The 19,248-nt window shown below is 38.0% G+C and overlaps 1 protein-coding gene across 1 annotated transcript; it reads right to left on the bottom strand.

The window, feature by feature from the left end:
* Nucleotides 1-695: 695 nt before the first annotated feature.
* Nucleotides 696-1,208, bottom strand: LOC145798120 (uncharacterized). Its single transcript, XM_082885597.1, has one exon. The coding sequence runs from the start codon at nt 1,206-1,208 to the stop codon at nt 696-698; it is 513 nt and encodes a 170-aa protein (XP_082741723.1).
* Nucleotides 1,209-19,248: the final 18,040 nt, after the last annotated feature.

The raw sequence follows: 19,248 nt of genomic DNA, 5'->3' as shown, positions 1-19,248 counted from the left end.
GCAACATAAAGGAAAACGGAAGTCTGCGCCCGACAACCTCTATCTCACAACCGCGACATCCTCAGTCTAAGTCAACCGTACCCCCAACTGGTGACTCTACCTTGAGCAGAGACGCTAACCATGCCACTTCTAATTCCAATGCAGAAGCAAATGTAGTAGATATAAATGAATGAAACACACCCGTATCTATCAACACATTAGCCAAAGAATTGCACACAACAAAAATACCTCTCACAACTGAGGATCCTGGTAACTGCTATGGCGCGGTAACAGTATACACGCGCCCCTATGGCCTCTGATCAACTTGCTCATCTCTCAAAGCATAGGCCTGCTGCATGACTAAGCTAAAGCGGCTCCCTGATTAGCTCGTGAAGTCTGAACTGAATGAGCCTGCTGGTGGGTCTGAATCTGCCTCGACCCTGATGTGCCAGATGTGCTAGATGCACCTCCCAACTGTGGGCAAGCTCTCCTCATATGCCCCGACTAATACACTGAAAATAAGTAAGTCCTTGCCTTCTATTCTAAGACTGACTCTGAGATCGGTTAGGTGGTGGTGGTAACATCTGCTACCTTCCTCCTTTCTATGAGCTTGAATAGGCCTTGTGACCTGGTTGGCCACACTTGAAACATGAAAAACTACCTGGTGCATTCTTCCTCGAGCTCGCACTAGGCAAGGAAAAAGTAGATTTACACTACTATAGTTGGGATTGGGATGAAAATGTGCCCCTGTTCTTCTTATTGGGTCTAAAATCTCCCTGTGACTCCTGGCCCCTAGACCTCGAACCTCGAAGTCTCTCCTCCTCAGCTTGCACCGTAATCTCTACATGTGCCACTGCCTCCACAAGACGGTCATAGTTCCAAATCATGTTTCCAACAACTTTGAACAAAATTTTTGTCCTCAATCTCTTCTCAAATTCTATGCAACGGTGCTCTTCCATTGCTACCAACTCCAACGCAAACCGGGACAAACTAGTGAAGGCCGCCTTAAACTCTGCCACAGATAGGTTAAGTTGCTTAAGGTCTTGAAACTCTTGCCTCAATCTCTCCCTTGCAGTGGGAGGTAGATACTTGTCTTGGAAAGCAACCACAAAGGCTTCCCATGTCAGCTCCACTCTACCCTTGGTGTACTTCCACCATTGGTCCGTGTCCCCCTTGAGGTAGTAACTTGCTAGAGTCACTCTTAACTCGCTATCTTCAATGTGAAGCATTTCAAATGTCTTTACCGTTAGCTCAAGTCACTCATCTGCTTTCTTGGGCTCGGGGCCACCATGGAACTCATTCGGTTTGGCCCACAAGAACTCTCTAGTGAGAAAACTCGCCCTTGTCTCTACAGCGTTCTCTCGGGCTTGGTTCTTGGCCCTCAACAAATTCATTGATTCTCTCAAGGCCCCTGCCATTTCTCTGGCTAAGGCCTCCATTGCGGCTTGACCCGCTTGCCCTTTAATCTCCAGTTGTCCCACTTGCTCGGCCACATTAGCTTGACCCACTTGCTCGGCCGCATTAGCTTGGCTGAGTCCTTCCTCTTGCACCAGAACCTCATGGACCGGTGCTTCATATACACCTCGGCGAGGTCTACCACGACTCCTGCCTCCCGTCTCTGCCACCATGGGCTTGACGCCTTCCTGACATCCTAATTAAGGAAAAAAGTAAATAATTTAGCACATAAACTCAAATGTGCTCGCAACTTGCCTCACACGTTCGACCATAACAATTTTATATATTTCCCTACCATATAAACAATTTAGCTTCATTCCACATAGGCACTTAGTCACATAAACACATACGAATTATTCCTTTATGATGAAATTCGTCCCATGAAATACTAAGAATTCATAGTAGAACAAGTATTGATCAAGTACCCTTCTAATAAGACCTCAAGGAATTTAATAGGCGCGAACCACATCCTAAAAGTCTAACCCCATACCCATCTAGTCATATAAACATGTTATCACATAGCCACAAAATATACAACATCTCCTAATCATGCAAAATGAACCCATTGTGGCTAACGACCACTTCCCACAAGCCCCAAGTATTCAAACCCGGTAGCTCTGATACCAAGTTGTAACGCCCCAAGAAAATACACAATAAAAGTGCATCAACCACCACTCTTTATGATAATAGAAGTAATTCTTCAACGCTTGAATTCATGATCATAAGGTGTTTACAAAATAGTCCCACATGCGGATATACATTCAATGACTTCGATACATGAATCTATAGCGTATAAAACATCTAGTCAAAATAAATAAATGCCCTCTAGGGCTACAAAGTCCTAGGCTTAAGACCGGTTACACAAAATGATTACTCGAACCTATACAAGTATAGCCCTTGGCTTGCCAAAATTACAATCACAACAAAACAAGAGCCTTGTGCTCTCAACACATATATCTACGCCTTTAGTTTGGCAGAATCACCACATCTTTACCTACACCAAACTCTCATAGGGTGAGCATAAAGCCCAATAGGAAATTCTTAACAAAGTATAAACATTTTATACAAGTCTCATGAAATGGGATATACATGTTATGCCATGCCTTTAAATGAAAATCTAATTTTTTTTTTTTCATCCTTTGAAAACCATCCTGCACAATGAAATCTCTAAAATTTCAACAATATTCGACAATTCAAATTCAGTTCAAAGAGGCAGTAAATACCACTCAGGTAATCCTTAGGTTGGTGTCTGCAAGCAGGCATAACTAGCACTACCAAATCCCCACTTTACCGGTAGCTAACCGGAAGGCACGTGGTACCTCCTCCGCTCATGTTTTCGGTCTTTCACCCTGGACACTCAGGCCAACTTAATCAACTCCATCAACACCCCCTATCCAGACTTACCAACGTATTTACCCCATAAACAAAACAAAGAGATCTTGTTTCACAATCATTCTTTCCATCAATGCAAAGGTTTCAAATCTCAGTTCAAAATTTGTAACAACCAAAAGTATTGAAATGCCAATGCAACAATTATCAATGCCATGAAACGCCCTTCCATTTTCAATTATTCAACACAATATTTCCATAATAATCACAATTCCCATTTCTCTTTTCAATGCCATTTCACAAGATAGCCATATTTTCATTTAAATCCATCAAGGAGTAGCAACATTTTCACACTTCATGCATTCTCAACAATTTAGCCATTTCATGACTATATCAACATTTTGAAGAACAACTTCCAAAGTCAACAATTCTCATATTCCATGAAATTCGTCATTTATATATAACAATAAGAAATTTTTCAATCATTCATTCATTTTGGCACATTAATGAGTAACAAAAATCCATAGATTCTCAACCCCTTTCAAAAATCCCAAATTCCTAGGTTTTTCACCAAAAATAGACACCCCCTCATCTTTTGAAAGAATCTCACCCAAAACATCTTCCCTCATACAATGTAGTTCAAAACTCTCAAGAAACTGTTTAGAAAGAGAAACCCACTTTTAAAACCACTATCATTCTTGAGCCAAAAAACCAAATTTTCAATACCATCAAGGAAATTCCAAAATCAACACAATCTTGCAAATATATATATATATAACTCAAAGAAAATTCCTACCTCAAATTTTGGAGAAGAAAATATGAGAAAACCCCAAATTTCACGGTGTTGAAATTCCAATCTCCACTGCACAAAACGAAGCCCTCAGTTAGCATTCCAAATTTAATGAAGGATGTTGGACCAAAACTCCAATAAATGACAAGAAATCAAGAGTTTATGGTGTTTGGTGGAGGTTTTTAGAGAGAATGGAGAGGAAATGATATTTTTAGAGAGAGAGAGATGTGTAAAAAGTGAGATACACTCAGCCCAAGAAGAGAGAAAAGGATAGAGTTTCGGACTCAGCGGACTCTTGTACGTGCGGCACCCCCATCCTCACGTGCGACTCTCACCCCCGCATGTGCGGCATTCTCCCCCGTACCTCCTTCCGCTCGTGCATATAAAGCAGAATGCATCATGGCCAACCCCCTCCTATCCGCACATGCGGCTACGTGCGACCCAAGCCCCTGCACGTGCGGTTCTGCCTTCCAACCAAAAAATTTCCCAGCTCGACCCGTGACACCCCGGACCCAACCTCGCACCTTCCGCAACAAGTGAAACACAGAATTAAAATAAATAAAAACAAGAATTTTGAGAAAATTTTTCAAAAACAACGAACCCAACAGTTAACAAGATCTTACATTAAAACCCAACACTCTAACAAGACTAAACCCCACATAACTCAAAGAGGACGAGGCAAATTTCGTATCCGGTCATCACATAAACTTCGCGAGCATTGGCGGAGGAACTAATGGATTGGGTTAGGTGAGGTCTAAGTTGTTAGAGGTAACATCCTCCCGCTCTCTTTTTTTAAAATTTTTTTTTTCCCTGTGTGATTCTCTTTCTCTTCTGTTGGTTTGGTTTTGGTTTTGGTTTTGGTTTTAGTGAGGTTTATGTGTTTGTTTATAGGTTTGCATGGTGGAGAAGAATTATTGGTGATCGTGGTTGCAATCGAAGTATCTATATCCATTCTGTACCAAGGATTTTGATCAGATTTTGTTTTTTTCATTGAAAATCATAAAATTGAAGTAAAAAAAATGGGTATCAAATTTTTTACTTTTTATTGTCATTTTATTTTATAGAAAGTGTGAAAATTTATTGAGAATTCAAGATTTTACTATAACATTACCTTTTTGTATAACTAGGTAAATTTAAAACTTCAAAATATCATTGTGTTCTTTATTTTTATCCTCTTTCTATCGCATTATACCATTACTACTATTTGTTAGTTTGTTAATTATAATTTAATTAATTGAAAATAAAAGCTTAATATAACTTTACATATATATTATAGTTAATTTGTTACAGCTATAGTTGTATATAATAGTACAATATATAGGGATAATTGCTATATAGCGATCCCGGTTTCTCTTCCTTTGATTGTTGTATTCCGGACTTAGGTTCCGTGGAGTTGGTGGTTGTATATCTTGTTGCTATCCTTTAATTCCGTGTGTTTGAGTTTTAGGATGTATTGGGCGTGTTTCGAGCAGGTTGGTTGAGCTTTAGTCCCATTCCTTGTTGCCCAGAATTTTGGTGGTACGCTGGAGCGGGTCTCTTTGCTCTTGAGCGGAGTTTGATTTTTGGTGGTCCATTCGAGCGGGTCTTCTTGCACTCGAGCGGGGTTTACACACTCCCAGTATTTCGTGCACCTGCAAAACTTCTGCAGGTGTGTTTTTCACGCTCGAGCGGGTTTCCTTACGCTCGAGCGGGTCTGTTGGCGCTCGAGCGGGGTGAACATTGTTAGTGAAGATACTGAGAGAGGAGAATCTACGCTTGAGCGGACTGGTTTTCGCGCTCGAGCGGGTGTGTTTTGTTTTTGTGTCTTGGCGCTTGAGCGGGTTTTCTTGCGCTCGAGCGGGTCCAGTTTTTTGTGCTTGACGCTCGAGCGTTCTTTTCTCCGCTCGAGCGGGAGAGTCATATATCAGTTGACAGCTACGCTATTTTGAATCACTTTTTACATCCTCACTCTCTCTCTTACTTTTCTAAAACTCTATTGGAGAGTCTCTCTCACTAGAAACCCACCTTCTCTCTAGGGATTGATCTAGTTAGAGTGCTCTCCTACCCTTTGGCCTTTACAAAAAGTGTGTTGATCGTCGAGGGCTACATTTTGATCCAAGAAGTTGGGTGTTTGGAGCGCTTCGAGTTTTCTTCATCTTCTCCATTCGAGCTCCAAATTTGAAGGGATAACTACTCATTCTTATGGTCTTTAACTTAAAGTATTGGCCATTTTGATGAAATGTTAAAGTTGGGTAAGTTTTGGGACTTAGGGTTTCAAAATGTATAAAGGGGGTTTTGTTATTTTGACTCTTAAATATGTATTTGGGCCTCAAAATGATGGCATTGTTGAAGGGTTGTTGATATTTGAACCTTTTTGTTAGTATTGAGAAACGGGGAAGAAAGCCCTAATTTGTGCATAAATTAATTAGTATAATTAATTTGGAAAAATTATGGGTTTATGAAATTGAGTTGAATATAATGAAATTGGCTCATTATGAGGTGGAACGATGGAGTTGGATTTTATTAATCACTCACTTTTGGAAATGTTGATTGTATATCTGTTATTGCATTTATTATCTGTTTAGAAATAAATGCTTTGGGCTATCGGTGGAGGATAGTCTTAATTGTTGTAGACAATGCATGATGATTAGGCAAACTAAAACTAATCAATTGAGTATGCCATCGAATATGGCGGTTGATATAATACATGAATTTTATGTATTGGTTTGATTATGTATATGATATGTGTTTATATACATTGTGTTGTGTGGGAGGAGATAGGGGATGTACTCCACAGTTTAGGAGAAGATAGGGGATGAACCTCTAAACCGGATATTGTTTGACATTAATACAGTACTAAAATGTGTATCATATGTGGAATATGCAAGTGTTTTGTCTGAGATTGATACAGCACTAAAATGTGTATCATTTGTGAAGTACGAAAGTGTTTTGTCTGAGATTGATACAACACTAAAATGTGTATCTATTATGAAGCATGAAATGATTAATTTGAGTTGTAATTTCGATTGAAATAGAAACGTTGTTGATATGGGATGTAATCTCATTTAAAGTATATGGCCAGGTTCTGAGCCAGGGTTGTGAATTGAGAAATTGGATAAGAAATGGAATAAAAACATGGACACATTGGTGATGTATTCGAAATGAAATATGAATTGATCTATGTGAATTAAACATTTATCAAATGCTGATGTTTTAGTTATTGCTCATACAATGTTTAGCATATCTCTACTGGGCGTTGGTTCACCCTATATGGGACATCATTTTCAGGTACAGGTAGCATGCCACCTCCAAGGACGTAGCTTGAGAGGCTTAATGGCTGGGTCATCTTTTGTGATTACAGTATTTGTATTACATGTAAATCAAGCCAAGGGCTTATTTTGTATAGAGTTAGAACTCTTCTTTTTGTAACCAAGTGTTGACTTGGAAAGCTGTAAGCCCATAGGGTATTTGCTTTTGTTGTTAACATGTAATACATTTGTAAGAAGTACTCTGATGAAATGTAATTATGCTTTATTCTCTTATGTCTGATCGTGTTAAGAATGTATGATTATTGGGTTTTATTTTGAGGGCGTTACACGCTAAATATAATTTCTATTTTTTTATGTGATTAAATAGCCCATCTTAAATAGTATATAGAAGAGTTTGATGGCTTCTTTTAACTTTAAAAAACCCAATCTTTTTTTTTTTTTTTACTTTTTAATTTTTTAAATTGAAACATGAATTGTTTATATCCGTAAAACAAAACTAATAAACACATATCCAAAAGCTACACATTTGTTTTTTGCTTTTTCTTTTTTTAATATGTAGGATATTTACAAATGAAAAATGTTTGACACCTCAAATTTTTTTTCATAATCTGACTTATAATGATGTAGTCATAAGTGTCAATTTTTATACAAATATGAGAAGAGAATTAATTAAATTATACATTTCAACCAACCACATACTCCAACTTTAACTATTTCAAGATGTTATTTCACTATAATTCCAATTGAGAGAATCTTCAACCCTTAATATTTGTTTTTATCAAATTATAATTAGATAAAAATTTAAAAAGATGAAACGGTGAAAATTATTGTTTTTTCATCAAAATTGGTGAAAAGAAAAAAAATTGGGATAAGAATGAAAGTTCTTTTAAAAATTGATAAAAATTTAATGAAAAAGTTACAGTAATTCATATCAAATCAAAAATTTTATTCAAATTTAAAATCAAATTAGATTTAAAAAAAATTAAAAGAAAATGATAAAAGTTATAGCGATCCCGGTTTTGCCCCAGCCTTTATTGTGTTCCGGACTCAGGTTCCGTGATTGAATATTGCATACATGTCTTGTTTTTCCTCTTTGACCCTTTGTATTTGAGTTTGAGAGCATGTTGGGCGAGTTTGGAACAGGTTGGTTGTTAGTTGGTCTAGATTGTTGTTGCCCAGATTTTGGCTTCTTCGCTCGAGCGAGGCTTATTGTGCTCAAGCAAGCCTTGTGTCACGCCCTCAAAATAAACCCACAATATCACACAATCACGATAAAGAAAATGGATCTCATATTAATATCATCAGAGTATTCTTACAAAAAGTATTACATGTTGACGACAAAAGTAAATGCCCTATAGGCTTACAACTTTCCAAGTCAACACTTGGTTACAAAAGAAGAGAATACTAACTCTACACAAAGGAAGCCCTTGGCTTGATATTTTCATAGGGTGAGCCACAGCCCAGCAAAAATATACTAAACCAACTATAAATAATGACTAAAATATTAGCAATCGATAGATGGTCAACACTTATACATCCACTTACTTCATATTACAATTCCATGACAATCATGTCCATGTTATATTTCATTTCAGAAACGTGGCTCAGAACCTGGTCAGATAATCCGACAGAGATTACATCTCTTATTAACAATATTTCCAATTCAATTGGGTTAACAACTCATGTTAAACATTTCTTTCATCATAATAGATACACATTTTGATGTTGTATCAATTTCAGCCAAAATCACTTCCATGCTTCACAAATGATACACATTTTAGTGCTGTACCAATAACATGTAAAAACACTTCCATACTTCACAAATGATACACATTTTAGTGCTGTATCAATGTCAAACAAAATCCGGTTTAGAGGTCCATCCCCTATCTTCCCCTAAACCGTGGAGTACATCCCCTATCTCCTCCCACATAACACAATGTATATAAGCAATTATCATATACATGTTCACTCAATCAATACACAATTTCGATGTATTATACCAACCACCATATTCTATGGCATACTCAATTGATTAGTTTTAGTTCGCCTAATTATCATGCAATGTCTACAACAATCAAGACTATCCTCCACCGATAGCCCAAAGCAGTTATTTCTAAACAGAAAGTAAATGCACCAAATCGATATATTGCCAACAATTTGACTAGGTGAGAGATAAATTAATCCAACTACACCCCTTTAATCCCATAATTCTCCAATTCCAATATTCTCATAACTCAAAATTAATTATACAAATTAATTTTACCAAACTAATTAGGGCATTATCCCATAATTCACAAGACAACCCTAAGGTTCCATTTTCATCAATATTCCAACATTAATTCCTTTTTCCAAAATATTACCTACACATGGGTTTATATATATGAAAACCCCCTCTTTTGTAAATTACACAAAGACCCAAAACTTTTCCAATATTACTCAACAACCCCAACATATCAAAATGCCAAAATTTAAAGACAAAACTCATAAGATGGAGTAGGATATCCCCACCTCGAAGTTAGAGCTCAAACAGAGAAGAAGACCAAACTCAAAGTGCTCCAAACTCCAAACTTTTCGGATCAAAATGTAGCCCTCAACGATCAACACACTTTTTACAAAGACACCAAGGGAGTGAATCACTCTAGCTAGATCAAACCCTAGAGAGAAGGGAGATTCTAGAGAGAGGAGCTCTCAAAATCGATTTTTGAGAAAGTAAGAGAGAGAGTGAAAGTTGAAAAGTGATTCAAAAATGCCCAGCAACCAACTGATATACGCATGATCCGCTCGAGCGGAGAACAGAATGCTCGAGCGTCAAGCACAACAAACTGGACCCCCTTGAGCGCAAGAAGACCCGCTCGAGCGCCAAGACACAAGAATAAAATACATCCGCTCGAGCGTGAAAACCAGTTCGCTCGAGCGTAGATTTTCCTCTCCCAGTATTTTCATAGAAAATGAACACTCCGCTCGACTGCAAAAAGCCCGCTCGAGCGCAACCCGCTCTAGCGTAAGGAAACCCGCTTGAGCGTGAAAGACACGTCTGCAGAAGTTTTGCAGAGACACAGATACTGGAAGTGTGTAAATTCCGCTCAAGCGCAAAGTGACCCGCTCGAGCGGACCAACAACAAAAACAAATACCGCTCGAGCGCAAAAGGACCCGCTCAAGCGGACTACCAAAAGTCTGGGCAACAAGAAATGAGACTAAGGCTCAACCAACCTATTCGAAACGCGCCCAACACATCCTAAAACTCAAACATAGGGAATTAAAGGATGACAACAAGATATATACAACAACCAACTCCACGGAACCTAAGTCCGGAATACAACAATCAAAGGAGGAAGAACCAGGATCGCTATACCTTGTGTATTTTGCTCGTTCGCTCGAGCGAGGTTTCTTGCGCTCGAGCGAGAATTTGGAGTTCTCAGGTTTCCTTCTAGACGCAGTATTTCTAGAAAGGGTGAAGTTCTTCGCTCGAGCGAGGCTTCTTGTGCTCGAGCGAACCTTGTGTTATTTGTTCCTTTGCTCAAGCGAGGCTTTTTGCGCTCGAGCGAGGGTGTGCGTCTGTGTAAGACCTAAAGGTTTGAAACCATTTTCAGGTACAGGTGACATGGCGCCTCCAAGGACATAGCTTGGGAGGTTTAGGGACTAAAGACTCCATTTTTGTTATTTCATTTTATGTTAAATGTTTATTTCAAGCCAAGAGCTTTAAATGTATAGAGCTAAAACTCTTTCTATCGTTGTAACCAAGAGATGTCTTGGAAAGATGTAAGCCCTTAGGGCGTCTATTTTGTTATTATTAATTAGTGTTACATGCTATAGTTTCAAAATGAATATTTATGAAAGTATGATGCATGTAATATCTTTTGTAATATAAACTCTGATGAATGAAAGTAATACATTTCCTGTTATGATTATGAATTCCTTGGGTTGGTTTATCCTCTTTATTTTGAGGGCGTTACAAAAGTTTGAAAATATTTTGAAACCTTCATATTCTTAAAGATTAGAAATCCGTATGTATATTATATTCATATTGTATTTTTAGTTATGAAATTGAAATTTTAAAAAAAAAATGTAACTTAAATTATTGGATTAATAATAGAAACATCATATTAATTATTGTTAAATATCACTTCACTTCACTTCGCATTTAATAATAAAATTGTATTTTGTCTTAATTATAAGTTTTAAATTTGTATATTTTCATAACAAGAAGATGTATGTCATAACTCATTTAATCTCATTTAACCAAATTTAATTTTTTTTTTAATACAGATTATCAAAATTGCTCTAAATAGATTTATATATATTTTTTAATTTTTTTTAAACTAATAATTTAAAAAGTTATAAACATAAAAGTTAATTTATAAATTTTATGTATATCACAAGACAAAATATTAAATTATTTTAAGATAATTATAATAATTTTTTTTTTAATTTATAAAATCTCGTGCATAACATGAATTACCACTAATTTTAACTTATATCAAACGAAGGCTGAAAGTACAATTAAATCAGCGAAGTCTAGATGCTTTGGATACATTTGTTTTGTTTTGCCACTACTAGTTTGGCTGGGTGGGTGTGTTACACGAGCAAGGAAGTCTAGACGCTTTGGATACGTTTGTTTTGTTTTCCCACTACTAGTTTGGCTAATAGCTTGCTAGGTGGGTGTGTTACACGAGCAAGAATCCTTTCCTTGGATCTTTCTATTTGGCTCTTTATTTGGTAGATTATTGAGCCTATTTTTGGGTTTAATTTTGATGATTTAAATTGTTCATATTTTAAGATTTGTCGAGTATATCATACTTGTAAAAAATTAAGTTAATTAGATATTGAAAATTACATGTTCAGATCATCGAACTAAAAATCATTTATTAAAAAAAATTTAATAAACAGTTTTATTTTTTAATAAAACTTTTAGTTCGATCATCTGAACATGTGGCTTCCGATATCTGATTGACTTGATTTTTTACGGGTATGATATACTCGACAAATCCTAAAATGCGAATAGTTTGAATTATCGAAATTGGGTCCAAAAGTAAGCCTAAAATGAATATAACTATAACTATGACTATGACTATGACCATGACCATGATCAATAAATGGACAATGGTTTGTTTAGGCCCATTGTATGATCAGTAAGTTATAATCTTATCTTAGATTTGGGTCAAAAATGAGATGTTAGGTGAAGATTAACAGTTTATCTATTGTATAGCGCACGTATAAAATGATTTTGAATTATATATTGATATTTTTGAATAACTTTTAAATAAAATTTCTGAATTTATAATATTTTTACTGAACGATTGATGTTAATCTGTTGTGAAAAATAACAATGATAGGAATGTAAAAATAAATTTATCTCAAAATGTGATGTGGGACTTAAATTTAGTTTTTGTATAATGAAATTTATAATTGAAATGAATCTCTACTCACCTTTTTTAATTTTTTTTTTAATATTTTTCTGAATAATTTTTTTGAACACTACTGTGAGGAAAAGGAGAGGCAAATTGTGGAGGATGATAACAAGATGGTGAAAGAATTGTTTTTCATTTGGTTTTGTTTTGAGAATTGTTTTCTATTCCCCCTAATATATTTTGAGTAATCAGTAGTACATTTGGTTGATGCCTCCACGATGAGAAATTATTATTGATTTAAACCATGAGAGCTATTTACTTTTGTATTGAAATTTTAAGAAATGAATAGTTAAGTGTCAATTATAAATAAAATAGAGTATTATTCCAAAAATACTAAATAATTTCTCCCTCAATTAAATATAACTTTAAGTCAACAAGTCAACTGAACAAATTCATGGATACTTTAACCACTTTTAATATTTTTTTAACGAAATCAAACATGACCAAATTTTCCACAAACCATAGAAAAACAATCAAACATGACCAATTTTTCCACAAACCAAATTTTTCTGTGGATACTTTAACAACTTTTAACATTTTTTTACGAAATCAAACACGACCAATTTTTCCACCTCATATTTTAGTAAAAAAATTACTAAAATAGTCTATTCCCAAACTAAACATCAAATTTATTTTTTTTGTTTTAAAAGAAATTCTACTTGTAAGGTCTTTTAAACATTCAAAATTTAGGAGTAAAAACTATTGGTCACAACTCAATTGAAAAAATCAATTTAAAATAAAAAAAAAATTAGTTGAGTTAAAAATTAGTTTAAATGCAAATTATAAATAAATAAATAAATAATCAAACTCATTTTTTTTTAAATATTAGTTTTTTTGTACATATTCATTTGTTGAGTTAGAAATCATTTACAAATTTAAAAACATTGTCAAAATTCATATTGCCCCTGTGATTTGAGAGTTGAGTATTTTACCACTTTATAATTCAAATATAGCTAGAAAATCCCCTTTATGATTTAAATATAGTTAGAAAGTCCCCATATAATTTTGGACTAAAGTGATACTGCTAATTTTCTATCCAAACTAATAAAAGGTGTATCACACTCATTATTTTGTAGAGCGGGCTTAATTTTCTGAAAATATAAATTGAAATTAACAAAACAAATGTAAAATGAGATTAAGATGATAATAGAAATAAAATACAATTAAAGATTGATGTAAAATATAAAATATAATTAAAAGTTAATTTAAAATATAAAATAAATAATAATTATGGATTGATTTAAAATATAACTAAATTAAAATTAGATTAAAAAGAGGAATTATAATAAATAATTAAGAATTTATGATTAATTGAATTATTATTAAATTATGTGTATGTGAGATGAGAGAAGGGGGGGGGGAGGATGGGGTTAGAGGGTATTTGAGCCATTTCACAATTATAGTTAAGGAAGTTAACAATTGTACTTTGGTCCAAAATCATATGGACACTTTCTGATAATATTTGAATCATAGAGGAATAATATAGCGACCCCGGTCTTTTCCCATTCGATTATTTTATCCGGACTTAGGTTCCGTAGATTCTGTCATTGTATAATTGTTGTTGTCATTCATTATTTTCTTATTTTGAGTCTTGGGTTGTGTTGGGAAGATTTGGAGCAGGTTGGTTGAGCTTAGGAACCAAGTCTAGTTGCCCAGATTTTGGCTTGTCCGCTCGAGCGGGGGTTTGGACGCTCGAGCGGGGATTACACCCATCCAGTATGTCCTGTGTAGTGTTGGCCGCTCGAGCGGGGTATTGGACGCTCGAGCGGGAAGTCGTGAGTGACGCTCGAGCGGGGAGTTGGGCGCTCGAGCGGGGACCTGTCTGCAAAAACTTCTAGGAGAGTGCATTCGCCGCTCGAACGGGAGTTTGGCCGCTCGAGCGGGAGTCTGTGAGTGGCGCTCGAGCGGGGGTTTCCACGCTCGAGCGGGGCGACTGGTATAAAAATCCGAGATCCGACTTTCAGGATCATTTTTCATCTCCTTTTTGATTTTAAAACCCTAGAACCGTCTTCTCCCTCTCCCTACACACCTTCTCTCTTAGGTTTGATCTACTTAGAGTGTATTTCTACCCTAAGCCCTTTGTTAAAAAGATAGAGTGGGTCGAGGGCTTCCGTTTAATCTGAACAATCTTGGGTTTGGAGCACTTTGGTTTTCGTCATCTTCTCCATTCGAGTTCTTCGCTTCAAGGTAGGGATTTCCTACTCCACTTTATAAGTTTGTTCTAAGTTTTGGTATTTTGATAAGTTGGGGTTACTTTGATAATTTTGGGAAAAACCCTAGTTGTGTTAATTGATTAATTTGTATAATTAATTTAAGGGAATTGGGGAATTTGGTTAAATTCATGAAATTGGGGAAATTATTGATTAAATGGTGTAGTTGGATAATTTAAACCACTCACCTATTGAAATGTTGAAATATTTATTTCCAGTCTAGAAATAACTGTTTTGGGCTATCGGTGGAGGATAGTCGTGATTGTTGTAGACATTGCATGTGGATTAGGAATAACTGAAACTAATCACATTGGTTAAGTCATTAATTTTGACTATGGCATTGATACAGAAAATACGTGTATTGATTGAGCATTGCATTTGCATACATTGTTTTGTGTGTGGGAGGAGATAGGGGATGTACTCCACGGTTTAGGGGAAGATAGGGGATGGACCTCTAAACCGGATTTTGTTTGGGAGGAGATAGGGGATGGACTCCATTAGCATCACTTTTATGTGTGCTTATTTATATAGAAGTGTTTTATTGATACAGCACTAAAATGTGTATCAATCTGGAAGTATGAAGTGTTTGATTTGAGCTTGAGTCTCATTTGTTTGTTGATATTGGAAGGATGTGAATATGATATATGTGATTCACTGTTATAAGTTTTGCCAGGTTCTGAGCCATGTTGATAAAATTGGAAAGTAAAACGTATCTTTGGCAATAGTGTCATGAGACTGTAAAATGAAGTAATTGATTATTTTGGTTACCCATCTGTTGAATGCTATTGCTTTATTCATTGCTTATATGTGGTTTAGTATATTTCTACTGGGCTGTGGCTCACCCTTTATGGGAACATCATTTTCAGGTTCAGGTGATAAGCTACCTCCAAGGACTTAGCTTGGGAGGGTTTGGCTTCTGGATTGAAGAAGACTACCTTTAGTTAATAGTATTTATTTATTAGTACATGTAAACATTCAAGCCTAGGGCTTTTCTTGTATTGAGATTAGAACTCATATTTTTGAATCCAAGTGTTGGCTTGGAAAGATGTAAGCCTGTAGGGCATTTTATTCGATGTTACATGTAATGCTTTATTTAGTAATACTCTGATGAATGAATTAATAAATTGTCTTCTTTAAATAACGCATGTCAATGATATATATAATGGGTTAATTTTGAGGGCGTTACAACTTGGTATCAGAGCGTACCGGGTTTGAATACTTTGGGTACGTGGGAAGTGATTAGTATCACATTGGGTTCGTCTCGTTTGATAGAGACTTAGTGTAATGTTATATGCTTATGTGATAACATGTTTATGCGATTATGTGGGTATAGAATGTAGTTTCTAGGATGTTGATGGGACCCTTGAGTTTCTTGTAGTCTTGTTGGAAAGGCACTTGATCACTGCTGCTTCCAACCGGAACTATAGTAACGCATTGGGACTATCATTATCCGGGAATGAAATTCGTAGGTGCTTATGTGATTGTGTGCTTACGTGGAATGAATTATTGTTGTCCATTGCATTAGGACGTGAGTGTTTAGCTTCGGCACATTTATTAATGTGCTAATGTCTTTGTTTCCTTTATAAGGATGTCAGGACGAGGACGAGGACGCGGTAGGCGTGGTAGGCCGGGTAGGCAGGAGGTGCCTGTGCCAGAAGAAATTCCGGCAGTTCAAGAGGGAATTGGCCAGGCTAATGTGGCCGAGCCAGTAGGCCAGCAGGCTATGGGCGCTTTAGCTCGAGAGATAGCAGGAGCATTCAGGGAGTCAGTAGGCATTCTCAGAGCTGAGAATCAAGCTCAGGTTGTTGCTGCTGATGCAGGACCTTCCTTTCTGAAGAGGGAGTTCTTCCGGTCTAATCCGGATGAATTTGTGGGTGATACAAAAGAGCCGCTTAAGGCAGATGAATGGCTCGAACAGACAACGAAGACGTTTGAGATGCTTGGCATCGAAGACGAGGGGTTGAAAGTGACCTTGGCATCTTTCCAGTTGAAGGGGGATGCGGGTCAGTGGTGGAAGTTTACTAAGGGGCGTATAGGAGGTACGTGGGAGGCTTTTGTGAATGCTTTCCAGGAGAAGTTCTTATCTCCAACAGTCAGGGAGAAGCTGCGAGACCAGTTTTGTTAGCTTAAGCAGGCGAGTTCTTCAGTGGCCGAATTTGAGGCTGCATTCACTAGTCTGTCCAGGTTTGCACCTGAGTTGGTGGCGTCTGAGGAACGCCGTTGTATTGAGTTTGAGAAGAAGTTGAGGCGTGGCCTCAAGCTGAGAGTTGGGGGAACTATGATTCGGGATTATAGGCGTATGGTTGATGCTGCAGCCCACATGGAAATCATGATGCAGGAGGAGGAAGAAGGGCAGAAGGGCTCCAAGAGGAGTCAGGATGGTCAGAATGATGGTAGGAGACAGAAGGGTTTTAATCCTCAACAGTCTCAGGGTAGCTTTTCTAGATCGACTTTTCCTGTGCCAAGTGTTAGTTCGGGGAAAGGCAGTCAGGGAGACATTACCTGTTTCAAGTGTGGCCAGCTGGGCCACAAGTCTCCAGTTTGTCCTCAGAGGGGAGGAGTTCAGAGAGCAGCATCTTTTTCGGCTCGATCTCAGAGCCAGAGTCAGGGTAGAGGTCAGCCGCTCTCGTGTTATCAGTGCGGTCAGCCAGGGCATATGAAGAGGTATTGCCCGCAGTTGGGTGGCACATCTGGTGCATCTAGTTTGAGGCCGATTCAAGGTCAGCAGCCAGCTCAGTCGGGTCAGGCCTCGAGGGCCAATCAGGGTGGGGCTTCATCGTCTCAGTCGGTGCAGCAATCTTATGCTCCTAGGGTTGAGCAGGTTGATCAGAGGTCGTCTGGGCGCGTGTATGCTGTTACCGCGCAGGATCTTGTGCCAGCACCATCAGTTGTGAGAGGTACCTTCTTGTTTTGCAACTCGGTTGCTAATGTTTTGATTGATACGGGTGCATCTCATTCCTTTGTGTCTACTGCATTTGCATCTGTTTTGGAGTTGGAGTTAGCACAGCTAGCATCTCCTATTTGTGTAGTGTCACCTCTTGGGGGTGAATTGATTTTAAAACAAGGCGTTAGGGGTTGTGATATAGAGGTTGATTATCATAGAATCCCATTTTCCTTTGTAGTTATGCCTATGAGGGGTTTCGATGTTATTTTGGGTATGGACTGGTTATCGTCATACCGGGCAGTTATTGATTGCTACCGCCAGAGGGTCACTTGTTGTACTGTGAGCGGAGAGTATTTTCATTTTCTGGGGGACCGGGTTGGTGATGTGTTGCCACCGGGGTATGTTCCGCGAGGACGGAGTGAGCTTAGTGGTCTACTTGCTAACCTTTCGATTAGTGAGGATGTTGAGACTCAGATTGTGTTGCCAAGGGTGGTTTGTGAGTACTCGGACGTTTTTCCCGAGGATCTTGTTGGTTTGCCACCGCATCGAGAGATTGAGTTCTCTATTGACCTGGTGCCCGGCACGGCGCCGATTTCTATGGCACCTTATCGTTTTGCCCCAGCCGAGTTAGTTGAGTTGAAGATTCAGCTCCAGGAGTTGCTAGACAAGGGTTTTATACGTCCTAGTGTTTCGCCGTGGGGAGCACCAGCCCTCTTTGTTAAAAAGAAAGGTGGTGCTTTGAGACTGTGTATAGATTACCGAAAATTGAATCGGGCTACGGTTAAGAATAAGTACCCTATGCCTCGTATAGATGATCTGTTTGACCAGTTGAAGGGTCCCCGTTGTTTCTCTAAGATAGACTTGAGATCGGGTTACCATCAGTTGAGGGTCAGAGAGGAGGATATTCCGAAGACGGCATTCCATACGCGGTATGGCCATTATGAGTTTCTGGTGATGCCATTTGGACTCACCAATGCACCGGCAGTCTTTATGGACTTGATGAACCGGATCTTCCGGGAATTCTTAGATCGGTTTGTAGTCGTTTTTGTGGACGACATCCTTATCTATTCACCTTCTGAGGAGAAGCACAAGGAACACTTGAGAGTGGTGCTTGAGTTACTTAGAGCTCATAGGCTGTATGCCAAGTTTGGGAAGTGTGAGTTCTGGCTGAGGGAAGTCAAATTCTTAGGCCATGTAGTATCCGGTGAAGGAGTGTCTGTTGATACATCCAAGGTAGAGGCAGTGTAGGATTGGGCACAGCCTAAGAGTGTATTCGAGATCCGTAGTTTTCTGGGATTAGCTGGGTATTACCGTCGGTTTGTGAAAGATTTCTCCAGATTAGCATCACCGTTGACTAGACTGACTCGGAAGGGAGTCAAATTTGTATGGAGTGAGACTTGTGAAAAGTCGTTTCAGGAGTTGAAAGTTAGATTGACTACCGCTCCAGTATTGATTATTCCAGAGAGAGGGTTGGGTTATACAGTCTATTGTGACGCCTCACGAGAGGGTCTGGGTTATGTGTTAATGCAAGAGGGAAAAGTAGTTGCCTATGGCTCACGTCAGTTGAAAATTCACGAGCAGAATTACCCTACACATGATCTAGAGTTAGCAGCTGTGATATTTGCCTTGAAGATTTGGAGGCATTATCTTTATGGTGAGAAATTTGAGGTATTCTCAGATCATAAGAGTCTGAAATATTTGTTTACACAGAAAGATTTGAACTTGAGGCAGAGGAGGTGGATGGAGTTCATAGAGGATTATGACTTTGAGTTGCATTATCATCCGGGAAAGGCCAATGTGGTGGCCGATGCCCTTAGCAGAAAACCTGTTGGTGTCATAGCTAGTATAGCCATCCGAGAATGGGAGATGTTGGGTGCACTTGGGGAGTTTGATTTACTTCTGGGCGAATCCGTTGAGGCTGCGGCCTTGTTTTCTGTTGTTGTT

Source organism: Camellia sinensis, chromosome 8, assembly GCF_055761805.1.
Source record: "Camellia sinensis isolate YWXY chromosome 8, ASM5576180v1, whole genome shotgun sequence".
NCBI classification, from domain to species: Eukaryota; Viridiplantae; Streptophyta; class Magnoliopsida; order Ericales; family Theaceae; genus Camellia; species Camellia sinensis.
The sequence above is the reverse complement of the archived record's forward strand: the minus strand, read 5'-3'. Positions and strand labels throughout refer to the sequence as shown.

What these genes read in the sequence shown, in the direction of transcription:
- LOC145798120 (XM_082885597.1), bottom strand. Translation starts at nt 1,208, where the DNA reads ATGCTTCACATTGAAGATAGCGAGTTAAGAGTGACTCTAGCAAGTTAC.